General features: G+C 41.5%; 1 protein-coding gene across 6 annotated transcripts; it reads left to right on the top strand.

Moving 5' to 3' along the window:
* Positions 1-3,106: 3,106 nt before the first annotated feature.
* LOC146990733 (voltage-dependent L-type calcium channel subunit beta-4-like) lies at positions 3,107-24,855 on the top strand. 6 transcript variants are annotated; one of them, XM_085798592.1, is made up of 14 exons: positions 3,107-3,710; positions 4,860-4,943; positions 11,424-11,594; positions 12,440-12,562; positions 12,665-12,792; positions 14,864-14,940; positions 15,375-15,394; positions 16,232-16,312; positions 17,477-17,535; positions 17,634-17,743; positions 18,309-18,460; positions 19,417-19,512; positions 19,621-19,806; positions 22,985-24,855. In XM_085798592.1, exons 1-14 carry the CDS (start codon positions 3,648-3,650, stop codon positions 23,246-23,248), a joined length of 1,614 nt encoding a protein of 537 aa, XP_085654718.1. In that variant the 5' UTR covers positions 3,107-3,647; the 3' UTR covers positions 23,249-24,855. The 6 variants fall into 6 exon arrangements, with proteins under 6 accessions (XP_085654718.1, XP_085654726.1, XP_085654735.1 ...); XM_085798600.1 differs by having other exon boundaries at positions 3,409-3,710; positions 22,988-23,378; XM_085798633.1 differs by having other exon boundaries at positions 3,462-3,711; positions 4,842-4,943; positions 22,985-24,850.
* Positions 24,856-25,948: the final 1,093 nt, after the last annotated feature.

Here is a 25,948-nt window from a genome sequence, read left to right as displayed (position 1 = left end):
CTTGGAAATCCTGCCCTGCGTGATGGAGCCTTTAATCCTGTTTGTTTTGCCCACTGGACAGGTGGTTGAGCAGTGTGTGCAGCTGAGGCAGTGAACTGCCAGAGGTTATATAATTACAATTATTAAAACATACATCATCTGTAACTCATGTGCTGTGTTTGTCTAGTTTGTATTTGACACAGTGCATGCTGGGATAAACAAAAAAAGGAACAGAATATAGAGACTGGACAAGTTGTTTTTAATAAGTGCATGCAATTCACTTTAATGTTTTAATATCTGTTTTTATTCCATGTGATTGGATGACCTCACATTTTTAATAATAGACCGTTGTCAGCCCATCCACTGCCAAATGCTTTAAACCGCCGACTTCTCACATCGTTGCTCCGAACAGACTGCACTCTAGTGTTTATTGTTCATAGTCCGATGAGCAGCACTACTCTGCCCGTCTGAGGATTTAATCTGCTGGTGAAAAGAAGAAAAAAAAAGAAAAAAACCACACCCCCGGACACCGAAATAGACGACCATCGTGCGTTTTATTTATTTATCTATTTCACTGGAATTTTAGCAACTGGGAAAACTGGAGCAAAAGTCCATAAATATTACACAGAATAAAGGAGATGCACTCATGTTCATGGAGATGGTTTCATTCATTGCCAACTTGCACATGTACTTAGCGCTTTATTTCAAGTGTAAAGGGTTTGGGTCTGTGTTATATACTCATATATACGGTTATATTCTGATTTGTCATTTCCATCACATCATAAAATACTGTAATATCCTAAGAGCTGTAACCATAGCAGTTTTAATGCCACATGTTTAAATCCTGGAGGTCAAACCCAGGGCAATATAATCCCGGATCTAATTCTTCCTTTTTAAACTTTACTCCTAGATCTTTTATGAGTGACCTCCCTCATCTAATTCCTAATTTTAACCCTTGACCGTGTGCCCTGAGCAGATCATAACGATTCAGTATTTGGGAATAACATTTTGTGGTATCAGTGAGGAAGCCAGTTGTCCTTCCTTATTCTTCAAACTCTTCAAACTTAACGTCCTCCACTGACCAGTAACTCTACATCAGTCAAAACCAGAGCAAAACAGTTTAATCCTCCCACTTTAAACTCAGTTAATCCACCACATTCACTCCTTAGAAGATTTGTCTGATCAAAGTGTCTCTGAACATGTGAAGACATAAGTCCATGAAACAAAGTGGGTCCTTTTGCATTTGTTTGACGGGCGACATGAAAGTGCTACAAAGAGCTGTGACACTGACATTTTTCACATCACATGTCTCAAGTCACAAATAATATGTTTTTTTGGTTTTTGCTATCTGTGCCAGTGGAGCATGATGTTTTTGGATGGGTTCATGCAGCGCCAGTGGCAACAAAGTGGTTTATATGTGCAGGTTTAACGGACTACAGGAGGGCTATCTAAAGCATAGTGACTCGGATATTTTGAGTCAGTCAATATAACTGCTTCATCAGCCCGGTGAGAAGACACACTCAGGTGCCTCTGCAGAAAAAGCACGGACCACTCATCGACTTAGATGTCTGGCTAAGTAGTGGAGATGGATCAGGAGTGGCATGTTCTTACTGTTATTTTTGTCCACTATAGAGGGCGGTTGAAAACCGTAGCAGCAAATTGCTCCTTATGGACTCAGATGTCAAATCTATCTGTATCTGTTTTTCCTCTTCCTGCACGGCAAGGACACAAACAAAACCAACAGTGCTGTGAAGAAGCAGTTAAAAGCCCTCCAGATAAAAAAAAGTTTTACCAAGTGCTGCACATAATCAGACTCAGCAGCACAACCTCAGCTAATTATAGATGTCAATCAATAAACCCCTGTGTTTAGTATAGTAATAAGGGCTGGAAGCCTAAAATAAAATAAAAAAGTAAAAACAGACCTTGCACCCTTCCTTATTTTCAGAGATAAAAAGCAGCAAAACTATAAAAATCAGCTCAAAAGGAAGAAAGAAAGAGCATGAGCCCAGAATGTAATGTAAAATAATAATTATCCTGCATCCCTACACAATAAAATATGAAAGTTATGATTACATTATTTTGAAATGAAGAGGAAAACATAAAGTGAGTACTGAAGTAAGTAGGAAACATATGTTTAATGTGGAGGTTAAACCAGTGTAAAAATCTACTTATTTCCTGTCCCTTCAGGTGTTTGCGGTATGTATTGTACAGTGTCGCCCTCTAGTCCTGCAGCAGTGCAAACGCACCTCACTCTGCTCTCTGCATTTTAATTTTCAACCCTGTTGCCTTTATTTTGGCAATACTGACATCTGCTGGGCAAAGAGAGGAAGAACAAGCTGCAGAGTAATCATTTACTAAAAATACAACCAAAAAAGGCTCATTTATTGTAGTAACTTTAAGCACTTTTAAAATGCTGCATTACGTTCTTTGAACTTTCTTTCTTTCTTCTTCTTGCTCTTCTACGCCCTTATATAATATGTAAACCTGCACTACTGGATACTTGAATTTCCTTCTCAATATAACATAGTATCTCAAAATCTATAAGTTTAAACAAAATCAGTAGAGATGCACAGGAGCCTTCACTCTGTTTAACACTGCAGTGTAATCAGATGGAAACTGTACCTGTGATCTCAACACTAAAGACAATAAATGGATTGAACACAATGTTCAGTCTGGGAAGGAGAGCGTTTGAAGGAAGCTTCTGAATAACAGAAGAATCATTGAATATGAGCCAGAGGCACAGTGGGGGAAAAAAACTAACAAACTGTGCAGGTGGAGAGAAACTTACCTCAACACCAACCCTGAACGACATAATGATGAAAGAGGGAGATTGTGCAGTTGCTTTTACTGTCCCCTCAAAATAAGCATGACCTATTTATTCGCCTACTTCTCAGGGTTGAAGAGATGGGGGGGAAAAACATGACGCAAACTCAAGATGGCTTCATAAGACTGACCTCTGAATACAAAGTTCCTGTTAATAGGTTTTCTGTAAGTAGACATAGATCTACTGAATAATATTTACAAGTGTATTATTTATATCCTGTAGCTTATAATGCCTATGTGTGCCTGGATATGAATCTATGGTTGAATTTAGAAGGACATTTTTGATATTTTAGTAATTTAGGGGATCATGAGTGCAGTTAAAACTTAATTGTATTATTTGTGCATGTTTGGTGAAAATTCTAGCTGTTTTACATCATTGTGGACGTTTTATTGGTCACTTCGTGTGCCCTGAAACGCTATAAATAACTTAGAATAAACTAAAAAGCAATATTATGTGTCTTTATTTTTTAATTAAACCCAAACCAGTTCCTTTTAATGCTTAAAATAGCCTCTCGTGCCTCTTTAAGACACTTGTGTTTCTCCTCAGGATAATTAAAGCCCAGCCCCGCCCCTCCTGTTTCTAAAATAGTTCCGTCCATCATTCAGGCGCACCTGGCTGTGAGTGTGGCGCGTGACAGCTGTACGGTCCCAGGCAGGCAGCGCGCGCAGCAGGAGCAAAAACTGCACATCTGTCTCGTGGCGGACAGTCGACGAGACAGCGGGGGTCGCGAGCGCTCATGTTCTTGTAGTGTGGCGTGAAGCTGGAGCACGCATCCCGGAACCCGCCGCCCCTCCGCTGGGCTGGACCGGAGCAGCCCGCCCTGTGGACCGATGTCCTGGCCGAGATGTCCCGACACATCTACATACGGAACAAGATTGGCGAGGGCATCCAGGCGCCCATCTTCCAGGTGAAAAAAAAACTTAAAAACTCCGTTTACTCATATTTTTTCCATTAGATAACATTCGCATGTCAAGAAAAAATTAATTATAAGGAGCTATGTGACTTTTTTCTTCCCCTAATGCTGGATGAAGAAGAGACATCAAGATTTACTAACAGAAAACTTAGCCTATGCGGGTACAGTATTACATAGGCAGATAATGCTAAAAAAAAAAAAGACATTAAATTAAAAAAAAAAACCCAACATATTTTGATATACAACCTTTTGTTCCACCTGATGTTTTAATGTCATACTGTAACCGTCTTGTTATTTTACACAATAATGTCTGCTGAGATACTTTTACTCTCTCCTGTATGCAGCTTTTATTTTATTTACTTATTATTTTATTACAGGTCATTAACTGTTAGAATTGGCTTAACCTTATTCTCACAGCATAGCATAGCAGATATAAACATTATTATAGCATTTTATTGGAATAAAGCAGTTGAAAAGCTGAAAAGTTGGATTAATTGTTGTTTTAGGTGTAAGCTATAATGTGAAAGATTGGAGGCTGTAAAGATGAATGTATCAGCCCCAGTTCGATGGCTGATAACTTCTGTTTCTTCAGCTCGATTGATGATCAGAGCCTATTAATAGCAGGATATTCATAGTCGAATGGCTAACTTTATCCTTCATGTCTCCTCTCAGGTTTTTGGCTGTTAAACTTGAGTTGAGAGAGAGCGAGAGAGGGAAGGAGGGAGTGAGACATAAGAGAGATGGTGACCCAGATTAATGGCCCTGTTTTATAAATTCAGGGAAGTAGGTTCTGACGTTTGAACAGTGACATTGTCATTAACTCCAGGGACTTGAACAGAAATGGGGCAAATCACTGGCAGATAATTAATTTAGCTCCCTGGAGACGGACTCTGCTGGTATATTTGGACTTTTTGGAAGAGACAAAGAAAAAGTCAGGTGGTAAGGAAAAACTAAGTAGGCAACACAAACACACATACAAGTACACACAATGCAAGCACATACAGTGAAAGCTACATTTGGCTTATGTGTTGTAAATTTTAATTTATCATTTTGAACGTATACACTCTCGTTACAGCACAGATACAAACACAAACAAAAACTTAGGTGCATTTTGTTGATTTTTTTTGTGTTTTCTTGACTCAGGTGAACCGAGGGACTTATTCGAGGAGAAGCCGACTGAAGAGGTCTGATGGCAGCACCACATCCACCAGCTTCATCCTCAGACAGGTAGAGAACCACAAACACAATCACAATCACAGAGGAGATGTAAGACGATGCAGAAGAAGACCAGCCAGATGTTTCTGTATCACACTGGGGTTTTGTGTGTGTGTGTGTGTGTCACATCTTCTGCCAACACATCACAGTGAACCGTGAACTGTGAAGCATGACATACACGGCTGTCGTCTGCAGAGGGCAGTAATCTGCTGTCAGCTGAGGGTGGTACAGCACAAGATCAAATTTGAAGGATAGTTCAACATTTTGGCAAATTGGTCCATTGCCATAGGTAGTTTTAGGAGTAGGTTTGTTACCTTTAATTGTCGGTGCAAGCTATTTTTAGAATGGCGGAGCAGAGCTGTGAGCTGCTCAGAGCTACGCTACGAAGGCTCATGGGATTTCTTGGTTTCCCTCATCAAACTCATCAAATACACAATCCAACAACTCCAAAACGCTCTCATGGACAAGTTGTGACCTGCACATTCACCACACTATGAGATAATAACAGAATGTTACCAGACAGAGTTGTTTTAGAGGGAAATTCATGCAAAACCGCTGATGTGCGTTCCCGTTGGGGGCCGTTTTTTGGCAACCAGTCTCTGCATTTACCTCTAAAACAACTCTGTCTGGTAACATTCTGTTATTATCTCATAGCGTGGTGAATGTGCAGGTCACAACTTGTCCACCAGAGCGTTTTGGAGTTGTTGGATTGTGTATTTGATGAGTTTAATGAGGGAAACTAAGAAATCCCATGAGCCTCCATAGCGTAGCTCTGAGCAGCTCACGGCTCTGCTCCGCGTTCTAAAAACAGCTTGCACCGACAATTAAAGGTAACAAACCTACTGCTATGACTATAGGGATTATGGCAATGGGCCAATGTGCCAAAATGTTGAACTATCACTTTAAAAAAAAATTACATAAAGCTTTTTGCCCAGAAAGATTCTCGCTACACCACAGAGGATGCAGTGTACTGCATGCATATTTTCCTGATGCTACTCCTGCGTTAGAAATGAACATTTATTCGGTTTTAATTAGAAAAAGATGCAATTTAGAAAACCGTTGATTTACTATTCATTTTCGAGCTTTTGTTATTTTCTTATGGTGATAAACGACAGGTGTCAGCACAGATGTCAGAGATTTATTGTATTTTTATGATGCATATTAGGATCCTCACTCGTGTTATCATGTTTAAAAAGTCTGACGTCACCTCTTCTTGACGTCCCTGGCTGTGACGTGCAGCATACATCACCGAGTGCCAAGGTGAAGTTGTTGGCTTCAGCGCTGTGTAGGCTGCAGACAGAGTGTGTGTAGTGTCTGTGTGACGTCAGCCGGAGCGGAGTTATGTAACTTTTTTATTTGTAACTGGATATAGCAGATAAGTTGTTTTTGTCAACACAAGTGGAGATGGTGGAGGTGTGCTGCTGCAGAAACAGGTCTGTAGAGATGGGGCACGTCGTTGAACCCTGCTGAGGTGTCACAGCATCAGTACCAGGAGGCTGCTCTCCGCTTATTGCTCAAGTGCAGCGTTTAAACACATTGTGTGTTTTTCGAATCTCTTGTGTTTTGAAGAGTTTCCTTTTTGACTGTGAACACTTTGAGCAAGTTTCACCAGGTGCTTTTGGATATCAGTCGGTTTGAGGCCGGTCCAGAGTAGATCTGAGCGGTTCCTGTAGCTGCGTGTTTGTTGGTGCTGTGATATAATTGCACTTAATTGCACCGTGGGTCGTCCTGTGTGTTATTTATTTACTGCTGTGGCTTCTGAAGTGAAGAAATGAAACTGTTGAGTGGATGAGTGAGGGGGCTGCTTCATATATCATTTCCTAAACCACCTCTTACATTGATGTTATTAATTCATTAACTTTTAATTAACTTTTAAAGCCAATAGTGTCACCTGAAACCATCCAGTTTCACATTAAACTGGTGGTTTATTGACAACTTATACATTAAAGCTTCCACATGCTGCTTACATGCAACATGTTCACATAGAGCACCTTTCAAAACAAAGTTACAAGGTGCTTAAAAATAAAATGGTTAGGGAAATTTAAAATTCATGACATTATAACATTGAAATACAGGAATACAGAATAAAAAAACTAAAAAGAATCAGTTTAAGAAGGCCAGACGATAAAAGTGAGTTTTAAGAAGTGATTTAAAACAGTTGGTCTGCTTACATCTGATGGTAAACAACCCAAATAATCATTTGATACTTATACTTTTCAATGTTTTGGCTGATTTATTTTATTCATTTATTATTATTTATCTAATTGTATTGATTAATAACTATTTGAACCATAATATGTGTCACTAACAGACATCGTCATGTGAGAAGCTGAAACCAGACAATTAAAGACAATAGTTGCCAGTTAATTTTGTGTAGATCAAATAAATGTATAATGGAAATACACAGAATATAATAATGAGGACTGTACTGGATTCAGGATTTCTCTTTGAAATAGCTGAAAAATCTTATTTATGTTGTGAGGTTTAAAATGAAGAAAATAGAATCTAATTTACTAGTTAAACCCTAAGTGATACAGTGATGTTTGTCTACTGTAGATTCCTTTCTTTAAATTCATGGACCAAATGTGTTAAATCATACGAGCTCTTATTATCGGAGCCAAATTAACTGTATAATGAGATGAGACGTAAGAGGGAAATGGAGGATGCTGCTCCCCTCTTCTACTCCTCCATCCCCATCCCCCTCCCCCCGTTCCCCCGCTACCTCCTGCACAAGGGAGGAAAAGGAAAAAAAAAAAAATCAAGGAGAGCGCTCATCCAAGCTGAGTGGACGGCCAGCCAGCCAATCAGCTCGCTGCACATTGGCTCTGTCATCAGGCTTGGATATTGAGGAAGGATCCACTGCTGCTGCTGCTGCTGCTGCTGCTGCTGCTGCTGCTTGATGCTGCCGCCTCTGCTGCTCTCGCCGTGTATATGTATATGTGAGTGTCCGTGTGTGGGTGTTTGCGTGTGTGTATGAGTAGCGTGTGTGTGTGTGTCGTGTGTGTGTGTGTGTGTACGTGGAAGCCTGATGAAATGAAATGCCAGGATTGGGCTACCTCCAGGGAGAGCCTCTCCATCCTATAATGTGAGCCAGCCAGCAGCGCTGTGGGATCAGGGAGAAGCTGCATCCATCAAGCGACGGGCCTCCGGAGTACCAGGCGTGATCCGACGGGAGGGGAGATATTTTTTTTTTAAATTATTGTTCTCTGCTGAGGAGAGAAGGGATTGTCGTCATCCCCCCATCCATCCTTTTTTTTTTCCTCTGTGGTGCCCCCTCCTGCCTCCTCCTCCTCCTCCTCCTCCTCCACCTCCACTCTCATTTTTCCCCCTCATTCTTCTAGAGGCACTCGTTGGAATATCAAACCTCCATGTATGACAATTTGTACCTGCATGGATTTGAAGACTCGGAGGCGGTGAGTGCTTCGGATGCGTGTGCGTGAATCTGCCTTTGTGCCGTGTGTTTATTGATGGAAGTAGCTCAGCTGCACACACACACACACACACACATAATCACACACCAACACACATAAGAGGCCTTTGATGGGTTAGCCAACAGCACACCGTAGCGTGATCGTGGGCTATGCTTGGTTGGAAGGGAAGGGGGGTTGGGTGGGTGTCGGTGTGTATCTGTGTAGGAGGAGGAGGATGGAGGAGGAGGAGGAGGAGGAGGAAGGGGGGGGGGAGGGGGTGCACATTAGGCAGATGGCTTCTGACGTGTGACATTCACACGTTTGTGGAGATATTTCTCCAAATATGTATGTGCGTGTGGCTGCAGTCTGATTGTGAGGCTGTCAGGAAACCCACCAGAGCCATTTAGTGTTCATCACACTCTGTACCTCTCAGAGATGGACCTAGCCCTGTTTCAAAAGGGTGGGTGGGTGGTGGGTGGGTGAGGAGGGGAGGGGAGGGGAGGGGGGGGAGGATGTAACGATGTAAATCCAACGTTCCTCCCCCACGGCCCCTCACCCAAAAGCTAAAACACCTCATGTGTCACATTTCTTTGGAGAGAGAGAGAAAAAAAAAGAAAAAGGAAAAATCAGAAATCAGCAGCAGGCGAGTGTTCCGTGTCTGACCCTGCGACTGCGTGCCGCACACGGCTCCGCTGCCGAGGCTCGCTGAAACATGCATCGTGATGTCATTAAGTGGATTCTGATGTTGATGAGTCACATGCTGAAGCTACTCCATTGGATAATGGCTCGGATGCCACAGTGCGACCTCAACGCTTCCACACAGGGGCGAATGAAATGATGTCAGGATGAGTTGTTGGTGTGGGGACTGAAGGGGTTTTTTTTTTACAGAAATGGAGGCAAAACGGTCCTGAGGAGAAAATACTCACCGTTTCTGGGGTAACTAGAGTCCACACTGTTTAGTTTTTTTGCCTCCTGTATTAATACTGGAAACATACCACTCCAGCAATGTAGATTAAAGTTGTAGGTTGGTAAAAATCCAAAGTGTAAAAACCCAGATGTCTTCACTTTTAGTCCTGAGTGAGGGTTAAGCCCTAAAAACACTGAATCCTACAATTCCCATAATTCAACAGTGTAGCGTTTCTCATCAGACACTCCCTGCCTGATAAACGCCTCTTTAAGATTTCTAACCTCCACTGTCAAATGTGTTATTATCACCCTGATGACATCATTATGACATCATTAGAGGTTGATCCAGATAAAAACATCTCAAATATTTTCCTGCTACTTCTCTCAAATCACCCTTATTTGTGTGTTTTCTAAAATGAGGAATGACGTGTGTTTCCTGAACGTGCTGCTTTGTGATGACACACACACATACACACACACCAGACGAGCGCTGTGCTGAAGTCAGGTCCTGCCGCTGCTAGCTTGTAAAAAGCGAAAAAGTGCTTAGCTGGGACGACAAGCTTGATTGATCTTCTGAAGACTAATGGTCTCCCTTAATTGAATCATCATTAGTGGCTGATTGTTTAGATTAACACAGCAGAAGTAGGCAGCTTGGTCAAGACATGTCCAAGCAAAAAAAAAAAAGAAACATTGCAGGAATTCTTACAGTTTGACAGTGGACGACCTCGAGTCAGAGACCAATGAGAAGCCCTGATGAATAGCCTGTGAATAGAATGAGATTGATGCAAAAATGCAAAGAAATCACAAGTTTTAAGTCATTAACACAATTTTTTCTCTAAAGTTGGTTTTTGCTAAACATCATGAATCCATAAATACATAGTCTGTGTTTGTGTCGGTGTAGATTTAGAATATCAGCTGTCTCTCAAACAGCCGTCAGTCTGTATGAATAAATATATCGATGGAAGTGAAGGAAGTGTTGCATCCTCAACCAGAATAGCACTCGGCGGAGCTCGTACTTTCTGCTCAGGCCAAACAATCCTACACATGTCTGTCTAGCTCTTATGGCACTGTTAATGATGAGTACAACTCTGTATGGGTGTGTGTGTGTGATGCAGATTCAGCATTTTCCTGGATTTTTTCACATCTACAGAAATTTTAAAAAAGCCATATTTGGAAAAATCTGGATTCAAACCAAAGTGTAACAGTTGCAGGTGTAGATTATGTCAGTAAACATGTGAACAAAGGCTTCTTGTTGAAATACGATCAAATATACTTATTAATTCTGTAACTACTAGTTAATTTATTCCATTTTTGGCCGTAATGTTCTGCATTTTTGTCATGATTTTGACTTCCAATCTCATAATTTTTGTTGTGCAAAACCTTTAATGTGTCTTTTTCTTCACAAATTTTTCCTGAACTTACATAATGTTACATTGAAGGACCAGAGAGTGGAAACCTGAGCCTCATGGCACCTGCCTGACGCTTACAACTCTCTCAGGTCGTGTTAGTGTGACATTTCATCATCATATGGGATGATTGCATGAGAGGAGAAGAAAAGAAAGTGTCTTCTCCGTGTCTCAGTGTTGTCTGGTTGGCCTGGTGTGGTCGTATTACAAACCGCTGACAGCTCAGAAACAGAAATTCCACTTTGTCTGAGATGCTCCTGGCAGTCGGCTCTTCTTTCTACTTCATCCGTTTCACCTGGTCTGCATTGCACGGTGCCAGCCCACCACTCAGGACCTGGCAACGTGAGCCGATGTGCACCAGCAAAACTTGTCACGGGCCCCATAAAGAAGTTTGAGGATCTAATTTGACAATCAGTGAGATAAAGCCGCCGCGGTGCGTTTTATAACAGGCCGAAGCTCCGAGCTTTGTTGCATCACTTTCAGTCCTTGACTTTGGAGCTCGGTTTCACCGTGGAGAGGTGTTAAGTGCAATTTTTTCTCATGATTCCCGACTGCTCTCTCTTTTTTCAGCAGTGAGTCGTCGGTGAATCATGAGCAGAGGGCGATTGTTCATGTGCATTAGTCATGCTTTGATCATACATTTTGCAGCCTAGTTTCCCCTTATATCTAAATGGAGCGTCGCCTGCTGTACTGTACAGGCTGTGCACGCTGAGTTTTGTACCTCTGCTTTGCACTTTTGGTAAATCTGAGGTGTGATTTCTGTTCCTCAGGGCTCAGCTGATTCGTACACTAGTAGACCATCAGACTCAGATGTCTCTCTGGAGGAGGAGCGGGACGTGCAGGCCCAGGTCCAGAGCCAGAGCCCAAGCCAGAGCCAAGGACCGGGACAGAGCCGTCAGGAGAGAGAGCAGCAGGCCACCATTCAATTGGAAAGAGCCAAGGTAGACAAGTTAAAAAAAAATATTTCAGAAAGAAGAAGATACAAATGTGTATTCTGTGTGAAATTTAATGAAATTGAATGAAAATACATCTGATATAGGTTATAAATCCTCTACATCAGACTCAAAATAATGACAACATACAAAAAATAAACACAGATATACCACTAAAAACTTCAATAACCCATACATAATATCACTTAAATACATATAACAGAATAATCCAAGAATAATCTCCCACATTACCTCAAAGAAAAACAACAAAAAAATAAAATAAAAATCCAAGTCTACAAATTCATAACCTTGCTTTATAATTATATAAAAAATATTAAAAAAGTCTATTTTTAAAAGATGGAGCCTGCACTACATCCTCAGGAGCTCATTCCATACTTTTACAGCCTTAAGTGCAAATGTTTTCTTTTGTCATGATGACATATTTTTGGTTGGAGTTTTAAGGAGTTCCCTCTTAGTTCATATCTATTATCCACAAACTAACAACCGGCAAGTTTATACATCTGAATCATATCACCCCTATTATACCTCCTACAGACAAGAGTTGTCTTAATCTTTCTTTGTATGTCATCACATTAGTTTGGTTACTCTTCTCTGACCTGCTTCAATTTTTTTCAATATATTTTGCTTTATAAGAACACCAGACAGAGCTTGCAAATTCTAGATGAGATCTCACCAAAGCTTTTTATAATGGTAAAACAATTTCCTGATGTAGGTTTGTAAAAGTCCACCCCTTGAATTTGCTATTTTTATTTTTTATTTTGAAGTTCTAATGAGCTATCAACCACCACACCTATGTCCATATCCTCTGATACATGTTTTTGTCCGTCCTTTAGACTAAACCTGTGGCGTTTGCTGTGAGGACCAACGTCAGCTACTGTGGCGCTCTGGATGAGGATGTTCCAGTCCCGGCCACGGCCATCTCCTTCGACGCCAAGGATTTCCTCCACATAAAAGAGGTTGGACTACACACGGCACAAACAAACAAGCAAACACAAAAAAATCTGTGAAACATAAACTCACACATCTTTTTTTCCCCCCATTTTCCTTCTCGTCCTCAGAAGTTCAACAATGACTGGTGGATCGGTCGGTTAGTGAAGGAGGGCTGTGAGATCGGCTTCATCCCCAGCCCTCTGAAGCTTGAGAACATCCGGCTCCAGCAGGAGCAAAAGAGAGGACGAGTCCAAGGGTGAGGAAAAGAAAAACACACTGAGCTTTATATGGTTACGCAACACTAAACCATTATTAGACATTATTTATTAACATACAACAGTAAGACATTAAAAAGGGACGTGTCAGAATTTTTAAAAAATCTAATCACTGAAAGGAAAGGAAAACTAGTTTTTCTTCTATTAAAAGAGAATTTGGTAATTTTCTATTTCATCATTGCCTTTATTTCCATCTCCACTCTGAGGCTTTATGCTGTACATTCATGTCTGAACAGATGTTCTGCTGCAGATGTTACATGATAACAGGTTTACCACCAGTTTATCTTGTAACCTAAAGCTCTGACTCCAGTGATCATGAATAAATTGGTGATTGTTAATGGAGAATTTCCAAAAAAATGTGCAATAGATAAATAAATAAATTGGAACTAGACCTGAAACGAGTCGATCAGCTATTTTATCAGTGGAACAAGCAGAAACATTTGTTGCTTAAAGCTTCTTAACTCCTGTTTTGCTTTGTCATATATCATAAATTAAAAAGTTGTGGTTTGGGATGTCGCAGAAACAAATAATTATGATATAAATTGTATTCATCAGCCTCACATTAGACACATTGTGTTGCTGAACGGGCCCTATGGGGCTCCATTATGTTGTGGTGGTGGTGTGTGTCCATACATCCTGAGCAGACCTGGCTCACACTAATACTCATAATAACATTATTGAATCAGTGTAAATTCATTAACTCCTGGCTAAAAAGGCTTACAGTATAATCTCTTAGACTCTGTCAATCTCCCTGATTTATTTTGAAGTCTGTTTTGACCCAGGTCTGCTCATGACTCATTCCTATTTACTCCATCACTTCCACTCATGTCGTCGGTACCAGTGAAACAGTTTCAATAGCTGTAATTAGCGCCGCTATCAGCCGCCCAGTTTCCCCGTGTGTGTAATGTGTCTTGAAGGTTCTGTCGTCCAGAGTTTGTACAGTAACTCACATGTTACTTCCTCAAGCCTCGTGGTTGAGTTTAATACTAATCTCAGTAGACCGGGGTGCCTCAGCGCTTCTCTTAGGAGCTTGACTCCCATGGCTTCTTGTCACCGACTCTCCCAGACAAGGAGAGAGACGCTCAAACCCCATTAACAACCAGGACCCACGTTTTCACTGGGACTGCAAAACACTGTCCCTCTGTGAGACATGCTGCCTTCCACTGACCACAGAGAGTCTGAAATTCAGAGAGGAACTGGAATTCATGGAAAAATAGATTAATGGAAAAAGAAAACGACAAATTTAGATTTTTGAGTTTGATTTTCACAGATTTTTGCATCTTTCAGTATCTCAAACTGCTCTGTGAATAAACATTAATATATATTTCCTCTTTTCCTTTGTGTAAAACGACTAGATATCTTGCTCAACTGTGTTTATTGTTGATTTCATACCAATCTTTATCATTTCCTGCTGTTAAAATAAAAACTAAACTAAACTAAAAGACATTATTTCATGTTCCAAACAACCAAAACCATGGTGGGACATCTTGCTAATCCTACCTACTGTAAAATGTGCAATAAATAAAAAGCTTCACTATAATGAAGTTATGTTAAGTTAAGTGTTTTAATTGCAGCTCGTCACCTGTGAATTTCAGACTTACACCTCCTGCGTGGAACTCAGCATAACCCTCCGCTCTTCTCACTTCACGCTGCTCACGTTTTCTCATCCCGTCCTTATCAGACATATCTATTTTTCTGTTATAAAGAAGCATTTTATGGAGCTAATTTATTCCCTACGGGTACAGGGAAGATGTACTGGTGTGGGCGGAGTTGTGTTTTGTTTAGTGGACGTCTGTAACCAAAGACCAGCTTAGGTACAGTAACGTGGTTTTGAGATTGTGAAAGATGTCATAATGACATACTGAAGACCTTTGTTGTTTGTTTTTATGATCCTGATCTGTTAATCAATATTTGACACCTTCTCTCTGCAGTTTAAGCCTTGAAAGTTTACTTTTCTTTTTTTAATTTTTATTTTTTACCTTTTCTGTTGTTTTCCACATTAATACCATGGTGTGTTTCTGTCTTTTTTTTATTCCCTCTTGTCTTTTCCAGTAAGTCTGGAGGGAACTCTTCATCCAGTGTAGAGGATGAGGTATCAGCCTCTATCCGCCCCCTCATATCCTCAGCAGGTGAGAGCACCGGACAGGGGGAGAGGGCCGTTAGTAGGCAGCTGCAGCTTAGAGGCCCAGCGACATAGAGAATAAAAAACTCTCAAGCCTTCCCATGTATCTGCATAGAGCTTAAGTTCACTGCGTAGAGTTGTTGGTACATTTTCCCATGATCCTCCTCTTCCTCCAGTTGAGGACTGCAGGCGCTCTGAGACTGGAGCTAACCACAGTGTGAACCCAACGACAAGACTATGAGCCCCCCCTCTGAACTGCACTCATGTGACTTTGTGAATATAACCTTAGGACAATAGAAACACTGTTTTTCCATGTTTCTTATCCTTGATAGGTTTCATTTCTATCATTGTGATAAGTATGATAATGATAATGATCTCCGCCCCTCCCTGCCTGCAGCTACTGACGACACTGTCACTGTCTTCTCTCCCCTCCTCCTACAGGAAAGCAGAAACAGAAAGTGGTAAGTTGGTGACGGTAAAACCCACTCACACTGCATCCACTACACTCGGCCGTTATGAAATCACAGGAAGTGGTACACATGAGTCATTCAGTCTGATTGGAAGCTACAACCTCACGCCACACGATACTTCAGCCTCACTGACGTACATAGTATCAAATCATCACCATCCCCTTTGATGCCAAAATACTTTTAGTGCCACGTTTGACAACTGCAGGTCCCTAAATGCATCGTAATAATTTGCAGAATGCAGCTTTTAACTTATTGTGGACATGCATCATCTTTATCAGGTATCACTTTCCAGTTTTTGTGCTATATGAAATTATTTTCAATGTCCAACTCATATTATAGAGTTACTATAGAGTTGCTGCTATAGAAGGAAAGAAGTCAAGAGAAATATCTAAAGGTAAAATGTAATTGCTACTTATTAGTGAACTGGGATGCAAATCAGTTTGCAGCTTTTATTTTGAAAGGATGGTACGTCTGTTGTTTAAATTTAATTATATAAAAGTGGATGGAATTGGCTCTGTTGTCTCTGGTCAAAATGTGCCGATATGTTCTTGAAAACCAAATCCTTTATTGAAGTATTTTGCCAAAAAACATTGCAAAACATCATTGCACAAAAGGTAAAGTAATAAAAGAAATACCTGCTTGGATATGTTCAATATAAGTTATTTTATTTTCATTTTTCATCTGATTACATTTTGACAAGTTGACATTTGCTACATGCTCCAACATGGCAGTGAATCATTGAACACATGTGACTGTAGCTGAAGTTTATATTGGAGTTACTTTATGTCCATTGTTTTACTTTTTTCTTTTCTTTTTCTGCATCCACAGACGGAGCACGTCCCTCCATACGATGTGGTTCCCTCCATGAGGCCCGTGGTACTGGTGGGACCCTCACTCAAGGGTTATGAGGTGAGGTTTACATTTGTCGCTGAGTAAAAGAGAAATGCAGCTGATTCAGCGTCACTTAATTTAGCTTTTTTTTTTTTTATAAACGTGATCTTTACCGAGCAGTCCAGTCCTGCTCGTCTTTCCCTCAGTCACCCAAAATAGCTCACTGTTGGCGCAGTTAATGGTGAGTGTGTCACCGCCCACGTAACATCCAGATTGCAGCCAGACTAATGAGGAGACTAAGAGGTCACATGAAAATATGTTGTATAATTGGCAGATTTGAGCTTTTCTGGGAAGAGCTCCTTTAAATGCCTCGCTGTTTTCTATGAAGCCGCTGTTTACAGAGTTTGTGCTGAATATTAGAAATAACACACGGCGCTATAATTATCATGAAATGCTAATCGTCACTGGAGAAGTGATGATTCTGATGCAGCAGGTTTTAACCTGTGAGACGGAGCCTAAACTCAGTATGAGGAACATTTAATGACAAACAACTATTACAAACTGATTATTCAAAAACTTTATAGATAGAGTTATAAAAGTGTGATGGATAAAAGAATAAACACTGAATGTGGTTCCGTTGTTAACATGATAAACATTCGATGATGTCGTATCGATCCTGTTCAGTCAGATAAGGCGTCGTGTGTCATTCTGAGGTTTTTTTTTAGCAACAGAAGAAATGCCATCTGTCTTGTCCTCCTGGATTTGCCTGGTGGATGGGGCCTTATTCATATTTAGAGTCACAGGGGGGCTGGAGCCTCTCCCAGCATGCACTGGGCAGCTGCCAGGGAAAACACTGTGAACAGATTATCAGTCTATGGCAGTGCTGACACAGAAACACACACATTTACATTATCATTTACACCTACTGCAATCATGGGCCTCCGGTCCAGCAGATCAGTTTGAAGCTACACAGAGAGAGAACGACTTCAGTGATGCTTGCCTAAAGGAAAGCTTAATTGAGATTAAACAGATTGAGTAAAATTGATTATAGCTAAAAAAACAAAAAAACAAAAACAAATGCAGAATTAAACAGAAACGTGACTATAAAGCGCTTCTGGTGCAATCATGTAAATATAATCCTCTAAAACAAAATAAACTGGACCTTAAATAAACCCACTAATCATCTAAAACAATGACGGCACAAAAATAACGACGGTGTCCAAATTGTGTTTGTCTCCACAGGTAACAGACATGATGCAAAAAGCACTGTTCGACTTCCTCAAGCACAGATTTGACGGCAGGTGAGACGCGTGTGGATTTTTAAGTCAGACGAAATGAGACTGTTATTTTTTTTTTTAATTTGATATCATATTTAATAATCTGTGTCCCATTTTTACAGGATATCTATCACACGCGTCACAGCAGATATATCACTAGCCAAGAGGTCTGTTCTCAACAACCCCAGTAAGAGAGCCATCATCGAAAGATCCAACACCCGCTCCAGCTTAGGTAAGAAAACCCCACATCGTCATCTCAGCGATTAATAGTGGCGTTAAAAGGGATAGTTCAACATTTTGGCAAATTGGCCCATTGCCATAATCCCTATAGTTTTAGGAGTAGGTTACGCTACGCTACGGAGGCTCATGGGATTTCTTGGTTTCCCTCATCAAACTCATCAAATACACAATCCAACAACTCCAAAACGCTCTGGTGGACAAGTTGTGACCTGCACATTCACCACGCTATGAGATAATAACAGAACGTTACCAGACAGAGTTGTTTTAGGGGTAAATACAGAGACTGCTTGCCACCAGAGTGTTTTGGAGTTGTTGGATTGTCTATTTGATGAGTTTGATGAGGGAAACCACAAAATCCCATTAGCCTCCGTAGCGTAGCTCTGAGCAGCTCACGGCTCTGCTCCGCCGTTCTAAAAATAGCTTGCACCAGCAATTAAAGGTAACGAACCTACTTCTATGACTATAGGGATTATGGCAATGGGCCAATTTGCCAAAATGTTGAACTATCCCTTTACTATGAAGCGTTTGATTCCACTTCCTGTATTTTGTCCAATCAGCTGAGGTGCAGAGTGAGATCGAGAGGATCTTCGAGTTGGCCCGCTCCCTGCAGCTGGTGGTGCTGGATGCAGACACCATCAACCACCCGGCCCAACTCCTCAAGACCTCCCTGGCCCCCATCATCGTCCACGTCAAAGTCTCCTCGCCAAAGGTACTGTATCGCAGCAGGAGGACACACACACATACAGCACAACGAAGGAGACGTCTAGAGACATCAGACCCTGATACTCATGTCAAGTGTGGATAAAGGTTAAGAATATGATATGATCTCTTCAGCCACTGTCCCACAGAGTCTGTCAGTTTGTGGAGAGCAACGACAGGAACCCCTAGACATGTTAAAGGTAACAGCCTCCACGTCAGGTCCATACTGCAAAGCACAATGTAAAAACCAGCATGAAATCTGGATTTTTAGAGCCTCTGACGTTGTGATTTAGCGTCACAGGTCTCAGATCTGCACTGAGGCACTTTTTGCATGGAGGAGTTCGTCTGCCGCACTTTTCCCCTCCGCACTCTGGCTACAGCAACGACGACCACTCAAACTCCTGTCACGCAACATACTCACCTTGCTAACTGGTCTGACCAGGATGCAGCAACATCACAACCTGTGAAACCAGGAGACAGAAAAATCTGCGTAGCCATCACAAGAACTGTCTGTTAGCTTTTAATTCTCCATCTTTTAAATTCTCGTTTATTTAATTTATTTCCTAAAATGTCTGTCATTCATTTTGCTGACTTGGAAGCAATCAAATTAAATTAAAACAGGAAGAACTGTATATACACTACTATTAAATTAAGTGCCTGCAAAGAATTAATGAATCACTTAACTTTATTTGAGATCAATAGTCCATAAAATAGAAAGACAGAGTAGCTTTATAAATAGATGATCTAAGTATGATAACTCTCCGCCTTATTCAGTTTGCACATACTTCCACAGTCGTTTAATGCTCAGATGAGCTAGAATTTCCAGTTCCCTCCACCACTCTCTCCCCTGCGCATGCGACGAGGAGGTTTCTGGACGACCTGAAACCAGTCCAGACCAAACTGTGACGGTTTGAATGTTAACTGGAGCGCCGTGTCCTCTCCCTCTCTCCTCCCGCCACCGCCCAGGTCCTGCAGAGGCTCGTCAAGTCCAGAGGAAAGTCCCAGAGCAAACACCTGAATGTCCAGCTCGTGGCGGCAGACAAACTGGCCCAGTGTCCTCCGGTAAGAGCTCCCCCACCCCTCCGCGTACAAACATCTCCTGAAGCTTTTTCTGTTTTTCTGTTTTAGCTTCACCCTGCTCTCCTCTCTCTGACCATCTGCCGCTCACAGGAAATGTTCGACATCATCCTGGACGAGAACCAGCTGGAGGACGCCTGCGAGCATCTCGCCGAGTACCTGGAGGCCTACTGGAAAGCAACCCACACCTCCATGGCGACGCCCCTCAACCCCCTGCTGGGACGCAACCTGGGCCCCACCACGCTCACCCCCTACCCCACCAGCATCTCTGGACTGCAGGTACACAACCCAACACAACCTAAGAATATGACATCGCTGTTTTCATTCACTAATAGAGAGCCTAAGCGGAAGCAGGAAGTAACGTCGCCATGGGACACTCAACTCGGAAAAAGTCTCCATGTAAGTGAACGGGAGTGAAAGTTTTATTTCGTGATCCGATTGAATTGTGCCATGAGAAAAAAATATGACCTCTACCTGTTTAAAACATCACGTTTCATCCGAAAAAATCAGCAGTTTATCATAAAACGGCAACGGAAGAATGTATTTTTGTGACTGACACGGGATTTGGTGTGTGACGTCACGTCACCTACGCGACCTGTAGTCTTTCTGGTTACGGATTCTTCGGAATTTTATTCTACAATAGTTTTACAACAAACTGCTGATTTCTCTTCATGAAACGTGATGTTTTAAACAGGTAGAGGTCAGATTTTTTTCTCATGGCACAATTCAATCGGATCACGAAATAAAACTTTCACTCCCGTTCACTTACATGGCGACTTTTTCCGAGTTGAGGTCCCATGGTGACCGTTACTTCCTGCTTCCGCTTAGGCTCTCTATAGACCAGAGCAGCATTTTTATGCAAATGAGAATGACTGATGCATCCTGGGTAATTTAGGGGCAGCGCCCGGCATCCCTCCATTGAAAAGTTCAGCCTAACTGGCTTGACAAACTAACTAACAAAAAGTTGGCTATTAACAGGCTATTTACAGACAACACTTAGCCAAAACCTACCCGGTGATTCTACCAAATACATGTAGATGTCTGGGTAAGACATTTCTGGCCACTGTGTGGAGTCATTGATCATTGTTGGAGGCTAAATGAGCATACCGGTAGATTAATTAGTGTGACTGCTGAAGCAGTCACACTATTGTTCTTCTGTTTGGCCATTTTCTTCCGCCTTTTTACGGTCTTCTTCTAGTCCTTCATACTTTGTGCTATTTCAACAATTCATATATCAAAACGTGCAGCTTCTTTTGAACTTTATCGGCATTACTTTTCTCTTTTTAACTATTTATACTTTTTCAAATATTTAACTTTTTCTGATTTTTTTCAGCTTTATAATGTGTGTGTATTGCGTCTAACGAGCAGAGCTAGAGTGTAGAGAGGCAAAAAAACATTCTAGAGTTTTTCTGGCTAAACTGTCAGCACGGCCACAAATTAAACTCTAGACAAATTATTTTCTCCAGTTTTGTAGCCACACTTGTCTTCTGGCTAAAATTCTGGTCAAAAATGCAAAGAGACTTAGATAATAATTTAAAATATTTTTTAAATGCAGCCAGGGAGCTCTCTGCTCTCATTCAGCTCAATGCATTTTTTTCACATCAGCAGGAGAAGGAGCTCAACTTTGTAACTTGCTGTTAAGTGCTTTTTAATTCATTTTAATTCACCAAAAAATAGTCACAGGTCACAAAAAAGTCCTCTTCTTACTTGGTGTGGCTAATTTATACTAATTTCTTTTTGTTTTAAGCATCATTGAAAAATCTCACATTCATCAAAGTCTCAACCTCTCTTCTTGACAACTCCACTGTAGTGTAGGGGTTAGGGTAACTGCTTGCCAACCCTAAAGTCACTGGTTCGAATCCCAGGGGAGAATTCTTGTTATGTTATGTTGAATTCTGCTCTCCTCCCCCGCCTTCAATTGGTTACAGGTGTTTGTTATCTCCTTGATTACTCATACCAGTTTGCAGCACATCATCACATTACAATGAATGACAACAGTCTTGAAAGCAGTGTGCTCTCTGTAGCCGAGTGGCAGAGTAAAGGCTTAGTGAACATATGGTCATGGGTTCGATTCCTGCCTCAGTCATTTCATATCATTGCTTGACTTTTGATTCCAATTATTCAGCTGTCATTGGACAGTCTTTGATTCCTCATAGTATAAAGCTCATTGTAACTCAGGTTCTCTGTGGCCATATGGTTAGTGTGTTAGGTGTTGTGCTATTTCAACAATTCATATATCAAAACGTGCAGCTTTTTTTGAACTTTATCGGCGTTACTTTTCTCTTTTTAACTATTTATACTTTTTAAAATATTAAACTTTTTCTGCAAATTAAACTCTAGACAAATTATTTTCTCCAGTTTTGTAGCCACACTTGTCTTCTGGCTAAAATTCTGTTCAAAAATGCAAAGAGACTTAGATAATAATTTTAAATATTTTTTAAATGTAGCCAGGGAGCTCTCTGCACATCATCACATTACAATGGCAACATGCTTATGTCTGTGCTCTCTGTGGTGAAGTGGCAGAGTAAAGGTTTAGTGATCATGAGGTTGTGGGTTCGATTACTGGTTCAAATCTTGCCTCATCAACAATTATAGTGAATTATTTTCCCAGTCGTCCTCTGTTGACTTCTGATAACTTGCTTCATGTTGAAACTGCTGCTCTCAGCCTGAAATTCACAGAAATTTTCATTCTAAGTCTTACTTGGTGTGGCTAATTTCTGCACTTTCCTTACCTTTTTTTTTTAAGCAGGAGCCAGTGATCCTCTTATTAAAGGTTTTCTTTGCCACTCACATACTGTCTCTGCCTGTAGCCTAGTGGTTAGCTTGCTGAGCTGGAGACCTGAAGGTTACTGGTTCAAATCTTGCCTCAATAACAATTATTCACAGAAATTTTCATTCTAAGTCATTCAAGCTTGACTCTCAAGCTTTCTTGATGTCAGAGTGAGACAGAGTGCAGCTCATCAACAGACAACAGTCTCTGTAACTGTGTGTGCACTGTGGCCTAGAGGCAGAGTGGAAGTCTATTGACCATGAGGTTGTGGGTTCGAGTCCGACCTTGGTCAAACATTTGTATGGTGATCACTGCTTGCACTATTTGCTAATTCTGCAACAGCGTTCAGCTGCTGTCAGCAGTCACACCATTTCCATTCTTGGAAATGCCTTTTCTAGTTAATTGTAATTTTTCAAGATAGCGTGAACGGTGGGTTTCAGAGAGGGTGTCAAAATAATTATGAGACATAGTGCTACAAAAGAAACAAAAAATAAAACATTCAAATTGATTGTTAGTTAGTGGCTTTTTGTGTTTTGATGGAGCGTAGACTGAGTGCAATTTAAAAATGCCGGGTGCTGCCCCTAAATTACCCAGGATGCATCAGTCATTCTCATTTGTAGGATAAAGAAGTGCAATGCATTGTGGTCCCAGCCTCATGTCTGTGCTGGGTTGTGTCCGTGTGATCAGCAGAGCCAAAGAATGCGACAGAGCAACCACACGGGAGACCACTCCACCCCGAACGAGCGGCGCAACCTGATGACGTCGGACGAGAACTACCACAACGAGCGGGCGCACAAGGGACGCAACCGCATGTCGTCCGGTTCGCAGCACAGCCGGGAACAGCAGGACCCCTACCAGGACTACCAGGACCCCTATCAGGATGCATATAAGCCACATCGCAACCGCAGTTCACCGGGCAGCTACAGCCATGACTCCCGGCACCGGCTCTGAGCCCCAAACACCCTCTCTTTCTCTCTCGTACCACCGGGGGGAGGGGGGCCACAAAACGGCCCCCGAGCCCCACCCCAAAACAAAAACGCTGCAACAGAGCCAAGACGGTCCCAAATTGTACCTTTTTGGTTTTAGTTTGTGTTGATTTGTTTTATCTACCTGGCTGTTTCTCTCTTTCAAAGTCAAACAAAGTCACGTTCAGGTGTCTGTTTTTAACCGAGCTGCCAGGGCGACCCCCCCCTCCCTCCCACACCCCCAACCCCCTGCAACCCCATCAATCCAGAGGTTCAAGGAAGCCAACATTAACTTATGCTGTAAAATCAATTCCTTTTAATTTCTGCTACCGGGACCTTCTGGGATTGTACTAACACGATGCTCAGCAGACGTGCAGCGCAGATCGTTCTTGTTGCCTGTGTCAGCAAGCTAATCCTGGATAGTGGTCGGATGGTGACGGTGCACGTGGGGGGGGGGGGGGGGGGGGGGGGATCTTCTGTTCTGAGCCCCCTGGGATGTTGCACCGGGGTCGGAGGGGGGGGAGGTGCATTGCACACAGACAGACTGCTGAAGGCTGCTGACGCCCGCTGACGTGGGCCATGTATAAATCCTCTCATCATTTAGCTTATTGCATGCTGATAGATGATCAACCTCCGCGTCCACTTTCATTGATATTTTGTACCCATTGTTCTGGACCCCCCCCCCTCCCCACCCCCCCGTGACCAGGTGTAGATACGGAGGTCCAATTTTCTAAATCACCGGACTGTGGGTAGGAGGAAGGAGCTGGGTTCACGGTGGTGGCTGTGAAGATGATGATGATGATGAGGATGATACTCGGCTGCTAGTTTTGCAAACTGGTGCTTCACATTCCCAAACTATTTTGCTATTTGAACGTCACTTTTGAGCAAGGCCAGCTTTTCTGTAGCATAGCTTTAGGATTTCATTTGGGGGGCGAAGACCCTCACAGTCACGAGCAGAACAGAATCTGATGTTGCTGGGATCAGATCTCAGCCCCACTGTAGGGGAAGATGACACTGCTTCTGTTCTGAACAGGTAGCACTTAGAGAGTTAGAGAGGAGCGTCGATGTGACAGTCTGTCAGATAGTGTAGTGAAATACAATAGCAAAATACTACTTGAGATGCATTTGATGTTGTTGAGATGTGGACCAGCATAAAAACCCAATGTTTGGGACGTTCTGCCTGATGTTTTTTTTTTTTTTTTTTTTGCCCCTGCCAGCGTGATTAACAACATTTGGATCTATTTTTAATTTTTTAGTTGGACAGATGAAGCTGAACAGGTTGTTTTTGCGTTTATTAGCAACGACATCCAAGTCATATTTAGAGGTGAAAACAAACACGTAGAGTCCGTAGTCAGTCATGCGGTTGGTTAATTGCTATCAATGTTCCTTCTTGTTGGTTTTCACGGGATTTAAAAGCATTAAAAATGTGACATGGCAGGATCGATTGCATCATGTTCATTCTCTGTGTAGCTGGCATGTTGTCCTGACTGCAGAGCATGTTCCCTCCAAACGTAAAATAGAGCCCTTCTGTAATCAAGTTGATGTTTGTAGAAGTATAGGGCACCTTTCTGCAAAAAGAAAAAAAAAACAGAACAAGAATAAGTTTAAAAAAGAAAGACAGAAAAAAGATGGCCCTGATTACAGATGAATGAATGATGGTTTGTGACTAAAAACACTGACATGGCGCAGTGAAAACTTCAATAAGAGTCTGAGTGGGATTGCATGAGGGGACATCACAGTGATAACGGTTTCTCTTCATTCAGATTTTTGTTATATGGTAGAAAATGCACTGACACAGCTTTCAAACAGTGACACACTTGGCCGTTTACCTAACAAACATGGTGCTTTTACTAAAAAAGCAGGTTACTAACGATGATTTCGAGGCTTGATACACTGTAAAATTATTGTTCTTTTTAAGATATCAAATTGTCCGGTGATTACGACGACGTTTTAAACCTGCAAACGGGCTCATAATACTTTCGGCTGAATAGAAGATTAAAATTGAACCATTAGAAGAAAATTTATCATCAACAGTTTGTAGTCTAAAGATTAAAAGATGATAAAGCTGATAGGGTTGGCAGGGGTTTTGTGTGCTGCCTGTATAACAACTTGTGTGTTGTTTCACCACACAAGCAGACAGTTTGCTTTCAATGCCACACAATAATACAACCCACTGAAAATGCAGTTGTTTTCTTTCCCTTGATGGAGGAACAAACCTGACACAAATTAACAAAAGTCCGCTATAAAACACACAAATACACTATAAAAGTGTAATAAGTTAAATCTACTTATTTGTAGGCTTTTAAAAAAATAAAGTCAAGTTTGTTCCTTCATATTCTGGCATTAGCTGACACAGATGCACTGCCAGAGAAATGTGTCCTCCAAACGATTGTGCACATCAATATCAGAGAGAACAATCATGAAAACAATTGTGAAACAACACATTGTCAAACCGAAGCGACTCTTAAACCTTTAGACCAATTCCCCTCTGAATGTACAGTTAAGTGATCGGCTGCAGCACCAGATTAGCTCGGTGCTTCATAATCTAATCTAGAAACGCTCATCAATTAAAATACAGGCTCAGTTCCCTTACCATATTGAATTATACTGTTTTAAGAATGTGCTATCTAGAAAGTTAGATAGTTTAGACTATTAGGTAATAGGAAAAGTGTGCAGGAAGATATTT

The sequence above is a fragment of the Trachurus japonicus genome, chromosome 2 (assembly GCF_045865225.1).
Source record: "Trachurus japonicus isolate A0001 chromosome 2, Traja_1.0".
Classification (NCBI taxonomy): Eukaryota; Metazoa; Chordata; class Actinopteri; order Carangiformes; family Carangidae; genus Trachurus; species Trachurus japonicus.
The sequence above is the reverse complement of the archived record's forward strand: the minus strand, read 5'-3'. Positions and strand labels throughout refer to the sequence as shown.

Bases quoted from the DNA above. Each gene is read 5' to 3' on its own strand.
- LOC146990733 (XM_085798633.1), top strand. From the start codon at position 3,634: ATGTCCTGGCCGAGATGTCCCGACACATCTACATACGGAACAAGATTG. The intron at 11,595-12,439 runs GTAGACAAGTTA...TCCGTCCTTTAG, and splicing joins TTCAATTGGAAAGAGCCAAG to ACTAAACCTGTGGCGTTTGC. The intron at 17,536-17,633 runs GTGAGACGCGTG...CCATTTTTACAG, and splicing joins AAGCACAGATTTGACGGCAG to GATATCTATCACACGCGTCA.